Below are 8,557 nucleotides of genomic sequence, written 5' to 3'. Positions count from 1 at the left end.
AAAAAAAGAAGAAAGGTAGAGCTAATTTGAAGATCTAAAGGACCAAATCCTCAAAGGGACTGAATACTACATTGATAGGTAAAATTTAAAAAATTAAACAAAATATATAAATAAAAATAACTGCACACATCTTTATGTGTGCAGTTCATGTGATCTGGAAGTCCAAGACCAGCAGCACACCTCAGTCTCCCCTCCATCCCTCTCTCCTCAAGACTCCTTTGCTCATCTGTATCATGTTCTCCCATCAAAATCTAATTTGAGTCTCTTCTTTCTCCATCAAAGAAGCCCAAAGAAAAAACTGCAGTGGCACAAAGGGCCCAGGATTGTCTCTGAGGGACTTATGAAGTATGAAGCTACTGCAGAGATTGCAGAGCAATCAGTTTTCTCTGAAGTATTGTGAAACCTGGCAAACGAGGCAAGTAAAAGCCCTTATGTTGCCTCAGTAAATATTATTTCAAATGTTGCACTTCCTACTGATTCTCTATTATTTCCAATGCCAGCAATATAGCTGTATTGTACCGTGCTTCAGACAAGCTATAGACTAATAAAGTAAAAAAAACCTGAAAATATCACTTTACTTCTGAAAATAAGCAATCTGATTTAAAAATGACTTTAAAAAGTTTTTATGTTATTCCCTGGCATATGTTGAAAATCAGGGCCTTTTCTAGTTAAAATCCATACAAACCACAGACTTGGGCACCTAAAATTTAAGTCTTGGGGATGGATTTGTATTTAAAGTTGGCAGAATGTTTCTTGGTTATGGTTCCTGTAGATGTGAAATGTCAATGCATGTTGCTGTTTTCAGGGGCCAGTTTATACTCCCCTCTGTACTTGGCTAGCTCTCTTCATTACTATGTTTACTCACAAAATAGTAAAAATAAAATCTTTGAGTTCAGAATTCTTAGGTGCTCACAGGTCTCTAAGGAAAGAGGCCCCTGTTATCTCTCCTTTCTCCACTCTGCATGCATATAGGGGTTTTGGTTCTGTGACACAACCTGGGTGTATTAAAAGAAAACAAGAACAACAGAAGCTGTCACAGCTATTGGAAGTAACAGCACAAAACATTGCACATAAAGACTAAATTTAACCCTGATTGCCCTGTTCAAGCCTAGCCCAGAGCTGAAAAGAAAACAGCAGTGCACTCTCATGTTTGCAGCTTCCTGAACAGCTCCATACTCCCTGGAGTGAATGAGTGAGCTCCCAGTTCTGGACACGTTGGATCACACAGTGTTAATTTATCTCCTATAAACATAATCATCTCTCTTACAAACAATCAAATCAGGAGAATGATGTCTATCCAGCTGATTTTTCTCTATATATTTTGCCTTCAAAAATTACACTTGGAATTTGGTATCCTTAGTCTAGAAGGCATGTAAACACAAGATTAGCTTTCAGCATGTTTTTGAAGCAGAATACTTGCTTAAATGTGAAAATAAATGCAGTAAAACAGCTGCTTCTGGGGTCAAACAGATATGAAAACAAAAAGCTTTTTGACAGTGAGGAAAAAAGAAGGGTGACAGGAGCCATAAAGTCATCTGGTTACATTTCAGGTGCTACCAGTTCTTTCATCACCCTTCCTTATTTTTATGTTCTACAACTGTCAATAGTGCTGAAGAAAATATTTCCGAAACTGAAAGCTTCCAGTTAGGTGTCCAAATGGTGTCAAGCTAGAGCTGCTTTCTTTTCAGGTAGTAAGTAATTTGCCAGCAAATGCTCATCTACTTCTAGACACATTCCTGAGCTGGAATCTCAGTTACAACTAAAGGCAGAGGTCCAAGGAGCTCCAGATAGACAACCTAGAACAGAATTTAGCTTTGAGGAAAAGTGAAGCATGTGAGCTCGCAGCTCTATTTTTAAACTTTTTATAAAAAACTGTTTGCCTCAGGAAAAATTGGACTTGAACTTCAAGCACCATAATAGCAAGCAGGAGTGGAAACAATAAAACGCTGGTCCTGGGATTGCCCTTGCAGGGGACTCAGCTCCAATAGCCCAAGGCAGAGGTACTTCTACAGCTGATTCTCAGTTGCAGCTTCACCAGAGACATAAACTGGCAGCACAGAAAGAGATTAAAACCAGGGACATATCACACCACAGGCTAAGAAACAGCAGTCCGCTTGTCCTAACTTGGAGCAGACATCTACCAAAAAAAATTGCTCCATAGACCATACCACGTTCTTACATAAAAGAAAATACTTCCTCTTTGTTCCTGCAGGTGCGATCTGCTTGGGCACTATTTCCAGCACAAGGTGAAACCACACAGCACAAGCTGCTCTTAGAAGATAAGATAACAAAAAACCATTTTCATTTCTATTTAAAGCAAAAGCATCACACCAAAAGTTAGTCAATCCTTGTGCATGGAAACTTGCAACGTGTTAGAAATATTTTGATGCAGGCAGTTCATCGGTCAAAGAAAATCACTTATTTTTATTATTTGATGTTGCTGAATAGTAAACGCTGCAGTGTTAGCAAAAGCTATACTTAAAAATAGTGCTTACTTCACTCCTTTCTGCCTAAGAGAATTTGAAACTATAGTGCCACGGCTTATTTCAACACAAATCAAGGTGTAAAAATACAGTTAATTCACACACAACATATAACAAAAGTAAATTAAGAGGTTGCTGCTGGGAAGTTACAATAGGTGAGAAGTCATAGTTAAAACAGTTAAGACACAGACTAGTAAGGCTGTCAGAACAAATATACACACTAAAGTTCTTTTAAATGAAACATACATATCTGGAAAGATTTAAACCAAATATGCCTTTCTACATTAATACTTAGTTACTTTTTGCTCGGCAATGACATTACTGTTTAATTTTTTCACGTCTATAATGTTTAGTCCATGTGTGCAATGTTGTATACTGACTTTCCACTGTAGCAATATGAAAGCTTTCCACTAATTACATTTACTTTACAGTGAAAGCTACTTTACCTTGGTTGAAAACAGTGCACATATACTCATTAATAAATGTGACCTTAAAAAATTAGCACGAGATGGGGTACCATGAGTATTCAACTGTACTGGAAGAATGTGTTACTTACCATTTTACCCTTGAGTAATGTTTTTTTTTTTCGTACTGGCATGGAATGTTATGTGCCTGACCATAGTTAACCCCACAGCAGAGGACACGGCAGTCAGTGCAGGATATGGCCTTCATCAACTAGAGTGATAATATTTAATTGCTGTAACATGCTTCCCAAATATTGCCAAAACATCTTGTGAGAGGAATTTTTCAATTAGTTGCAGAGGGCAGCAGTCTCCTCAGATAAGTATATAGGCAATTTCAGATTCTTATGCTGTTTTAAATGTACACAGAAAGTGAGAGTTTCTAAAACATCACTGCAAAGCCATAGAGGTTTATAGCATTAAGCTGCTAATCCACCGCATGATACTTTTAAGTTTTAACTGTGCTTGAATGGTTTAATTATCTTCTATTTTAGTTTGGATGGTTTGATCTACAGTTCACATGGGCCTAACTTACTATCTCCATTCACATGAGAATCCCTTTGAAGCCAGCAGTATTACCATGTGACAGAGCTGCTCAAGACCTGCAGTGTACATGCACAGTGGTGCCTGTGCAGTCATGTGCTGCAGGGGTGGAACCATCATTTGATTTGGGTCTGCAGGTTTCATAGTACCCATGTCGAGATACAGAGGAGATCAGTAACTTAGACATCCAGGAAAACATAAACTACTTTTAGACACAAGTTCACTTATTTCCACCACATTGCTCTTGTAGAAGTAATAGCAAGATTAGCCATGGGGGCAAGCAGCACATCTGGAGCCACCAGAGAAAGAAGGGAGCTGCAATGGTTTAGATGAGTCATTGTTCCACATTAGTGGAAAACCTATAAAATATCCAAACTGCCAGAGAGCAACAGATCTTTCAGGAGTTTATTAGTTTTACAAGTCTTATAAAAATTACCAGAAAAACATAAAACTTTAATGCTTAAAACTGAAGAGCTTTCATGAGCTTAAGCTCAGCCTGTTTGGATCACAGCATAGCTACACCTCCACAGCTGGTATGTGGCACACTAGCTGCAAAAATTCCCCAGACTCTCTTGCTTTTGTTTAGCTGTCTTCTGAGGTCACACAGAATCTTGTGTCTAGAGTTCCCCTTTGTACAAAACTCATGAAAATATTTAGAGCTCTGGGTAGAGTTGACTTGCAGGTTCTCTCTGAGCCACAAAGTGCCTGGTAATTTTTAAGTATTAGTGCTGGGGACTGAACCATGCGGCTGATGAAACCACTGAGGAGTATTACAGTACAGACAAAAATACATTTATTTTCCTGCACTGCATACTCAAGAGGTTTATCAGGCATAATTGCCAGACAAGAGAATCTAGTTAAGTAAGAATTTATGCTGCATTTCCCTATTTGAAGAGGTATTGTAGAAATCAAAGACTAGACTTTAAACACAGGGGGCCCATTGTTATGTTACAAGATGGAATAACTGCTCTGACTTTTAGTCTTGTGACCTCTCAGACACAAAGTCAGTAATGTGTGCCATATCCAGCAATCACCAGATATAGCAGTTCATAGAGCTCATAGCCAGAGGGAAGCTAAATTATTCTGTGTCACTTACAGCCACCATAGGTGGATAATACAATCACACTGTTGTTGATGCTAGCATAGTCACAGGTGACTGGAGTAAAATCATCATGGTAGTGGCTATAACAGTCTCCTTAATTCAGTAGTCTGCATAAGGACTAGCAAAGATGTTTTCTTTATAGAATGCACAAGTACATCTCTTGAGAGCTGGTGAAACACAGGCAGGCAGATTCCATTGCTTTCTAAGCCTTTTCCATTGCAGGTACAAACAGCCAGAAAAAAAATAAAGTTAACCACTGTTCAGTCTTGTGAACACAGCCTGAAAATGCTACGTGCTTCAGAAAGACAGAAAGAAGCCCTGCTCTCTGCTGAGAGAGCAAAAAAAATTATTCTGGAGTCTCAAAGTGACCTGAGAGGTGCAATGGCCAGGCACTCACTCTGTTGCCTGTAGGCCATGCCCAACCACAAATCCAGAAGCACCAGAAATTAAAGAGGCAGCTGTAGATTACAAGAGAAGATTCTTTTATCCTGTCTGCCATCAGCTAAAGAGATAGCAAGGGATATTACTTGAATAATAAAGAAAATGAACCACATGGAACGTAAATCTTCATGTGCGTAAGGAAGTTGAGCTGTGTCACAACTGATTTCTCTCTTTTAAGTTTTAGACCTTTGAATTTTTTTTTTTTATTTATTTATAATGAAGTATAACTACCCTGGGGCCACCCATGCTAATTAGCCAGCTACAGATGACGTATGCAAAACACAAAACTCACCCAGTGGATCCAGAAGCTTATCCTTCAGTCACATACAGAGGTCACCCAAGCAGAGGCACATTTTGTAGAGGCATCAAAGACCTTGATTACTCTTTCTTACTGGGGAAAGCAGTTGTAGTACAGTGACTACAGACAACTCACCCAGATAGAATTATGGGGACGTGGTCTGGAATTGCTCATTGTGAAAACACGAGGCTCTCTTACTTTGCAGTGAAGTGGCCCCACTTCCTGTAAGAATAACAGGAGAACATTAGAAATTTATTAGTGAACTCAAGTGACTAGCAGCTATATATCGACGATGAAAATAAAAGCTCCTAATTTTAGTATTCTGCTTCTGATAAACTAGAAAGGACTTCGTTCCATTTTTGTAAATGTTAGAAGTATTTCTAATTTAGTTTCAAGTGATCTTATCCCCAGATTTTCCTCCTTGCAAACATAACTTTTGCTCTCTAGGTTTAGACATTTAACACCTCTTTTTACAGGTAACGAATGCACTTCCATGCTTTGCTTCTACAAACCTAAATGACAGAGGGACCCTTCTGTAAGGATACAACAAGGCTTCCAGCACCAAAGATTAAAAGAAACCTATTAGCAATTGTAACACTATAAGGGGATGGAGAGTACTACAACAATAGCAGGGTGATAAATCCTTCAGCTACAGCAAATAAGAACAAGCCCAAACACAGCAACTACAGAAACACAAAAAATAACTGCTTACTTTTGGAAGACCTCAGGTAGACAGGAACCTCCAGCTAAAGACATCCTCACCTCCCCCCACCAACTCTTAAATGAGGCCTGGGAAGGGGTAGATCCTGTCTCCTCCCCTTCTGGTCACTCAGGTTCATTGCATGCACCCTTGGTTGGCCCTGCCTTCCCACCAGGTGCTCCATCACTGGTTTAGGCCATGACTTAGCATTTCCACTACAGTAATTAAGCCTCACCACCTGGCCAAAAGCATATATAATCCTTTCTTACCTGTGACATAAGGTTTCCTAACTAAAATGTGATTTTTCTGACTACTGGGTAAAGATGCTTAGGTCTGTAGAATTGAATCTTTAAACATAGTAGCTTACGCGTTGGTGCACAATTATTGGTGCATTTCTATTGCTTTAAACAGAGGATAAGAGTTCTATAGATATTCACGTGTATGCGTAGGGAACTTCAGAGCAATACAATGGAAAATGAGCAACGCATATCATGGAATAGCTAACTGGTAGGGTTTAGATATTGGCTTTTTTTTAATTTTGCACAAGTGGATAGAATCCGTATGGGCATTTTCTCACTCCTCAGAAATATAGAGTATTTGCTACTTCTATAAGCTTGTTATTAAACTAAGCGGAAGCAACAGCCTCGGTGAGCTAGCTCATGTGTTACTTGTTATGTGATAGCATTCATGGCACACGTTAGTACTCAGTCCTTGCTAATGCATTCAGTTTCATTATAGATTAGCAAAAATGAAATTAATGGATATGAGTTTATGGTAGATTTCCATTAGGGGTTTGTGTTCTAGCTGCCAGCACATCTGGATTTCCTAGGAATGAATGGGTTTAACCACTGTGTAATTATTGTTTGTAAAAAATAATTAATTAAACCATGTGAAAGGATTGCAAAAGCATTCAGGTTTATGGGAAAAATTCCAGTTGGCTCTTCTTGCTTCTAGCAAGATATATTAGCACAATAATATATATCCCCTTATGCTTGATCAGATGCTGAAATATTAAAGCAGATGCTGCGGTTTTTTACATAGATTATGATATTGAATATGTTTATGGTTTCACAGTACAATTAGGTACTTGGAGAAACAAGTATCTGGAAAGGGAACACCTTTGTTAAAATACAGTTTCACACGTGCCAAAGGACAGCAGTAGTATAATGAAGCACTCATGCACCTTCTCAGATGGCACTGAGGATGAAAAAACAAAGTAGTTGTCTTCATTTCTGAAGAATTTTGCTATGGTATATTTCATACAAATACTTTTTGGGGATGGAGGATGGTTTCTAGAGAACAGGCTTGATCAGTGGAACTTGTTCATCCCATCACAGCAGTGTAGCCCTGGGAGGATCTTCAAGAAGTTGTTTGCACCAGAGCTGGATGGCAGTGGAGCTCTCACTGCATTTGTCTAACATGCTTAGAGCCCTTCAGCTATAGCAACATCACACCGCTTCCGTGTCACCCAGTACTTTAGTATCTTAAGGCAATAGGTTTTTAATAGATCACCTGCATCTTGCTGCATTCTGAGCCCACTGTTTCTTTCTGTATCTCATTAAAACATGGAAAAGTAATCACTTTTTTCAGAGACAGATCCAACAGCGTCAAAGTTCTAATGGAGGCTTGTGCAAGACACCTCTGCACAGTGTTCCAGGTGTGCAGGCTAAGCAACTTTCAAATTGCCTCAATTAGTTTCTACAGTATTTAAGGATGCCTTTCCATCCCTGGAGGCACTCAAGGCCAGGCTGGGGGCCCTGCACAGCCTGATCTGGTGGAGAGCAACCAGCCCATGGCAGAGGCTTGGGACTGGGTGATGCTTAAGGTACCTTCAGACTTAAACTGCTCTCTGATTCCATGATTCTATGGCTTGAACAAGTAACAGTAACAGATCTGGACTATATGCTTAGCATACAGGCAAAGCAATTAACTATCTATTTAAGTACAAACATGGCTGGCAGAGACAGGCACACCAGCACACGGCTCAGTATGTCACTGTGGGGAGTGCAGAACTGGATGGAGCTCGTTTGGCAGCAGCGAGCAGGGGAGGCTCACCAACACTTTCTGTTTAGAAATGTACAGAGTCAATAGTTTGTCTGGAGAAGGACAAGCTTTGCCTTGCCTCACTGCTCCTCGCCGGGGCCGTTATGCCAGCACATCGGCGCCAGGCGGGATCGGGGCGCCCGGGGCAGCCGCGGCGCGTGGAGGCCCCGCCGGGGGGCGCTGTGGGCGGAGGCGTGACCGGCCGGGAGCGGCGGGATCGGCGCTCGGCCCCGGGGCGGCCGCTGCCTTCCGCCCGCTGGTGTCCCCCGGCCACGGTGGAAGCAGAGGAGGAGTGGTTCGGAGTGGCTCGGAGTGAGGAAGCGCCGCCTGAAGCCATGTCCGCGCCTGCTGGGCTGCCGTCGCGGCCCGCTGGTGTCGTCGCCGCTTACCCGGGCGGGCCCGGTGGCTCCCGGGAGGCCGCGGCCCCTCAGGGCGCTGCGCCGCGCTGCCAGAACGGTGAGCGGCCTGCGCAGGGCCTAGCGCGGC

The 8,557-nt window shown here is 41.4% G+C and overlaps 1 protein-coding gene and 1 long non-coding RNA gene across 4 annotated transcripts in view; one reads left to right on the top strand and one right to left on the bottom strand.

Annotated features, from left to right (window-relative positions):
- LOC110397706 lies at positions 5,334 to 6,067 on the bottom strand. The gene is made up of 3 exons (XR_002437930.1): positions 6,041 to 6,067; positions 5,527 to 5,550; positions 5,334 to 5,421 (listed from the first exon to the last, which is right to left on the bottom strand). It is a non-coding gene; the product is annotated as an uncharacterized LOC110397706 (long non-coding RNA).
- Positions 8,161 to 8,557, top strand: part of SEC24B (SEC24 homolog B, COPII coat complex component) — a 42,981-nt gene continuing 42,584 nt past the window's right edge. For all 3 annotated transcript variants that reach the window (XM_021395405.1, XM_021395404.1, XM_021395407.1), the window contains exon 1: positions 8,161 to 8,527. In XM_021395405.1, coding sequence (XP_021251080.1) covers positions 8,176 to 8,527 — 352 coding nt within the window. In that variant the 5' untranslated portion in view covers positions 8,161 to 8,175. The remainder of the gene's footprint in view (positions 8,528 to 8,557) is intronic.

This window comes from Numida meleagris, chromosome 4, assembly GCF_002078875.1.
Source record: "Numida meleagris isolate 19003 breed g44 Domestic line chromosome 4, NumMel1.0, whole genome shotgun sequence".
Taxonomy (NCBI): domain Eukaryota; kingdom Metazoa; phylum Chordata; class Aves; order Galliformes; family Numididae; genus Numida; species Numida meleagris.
The sequence above is the reverse complement of the archived record's forward strand: the minus strand, read 5'-3'. Positions and strand labels throughout refer to the sequence as shown.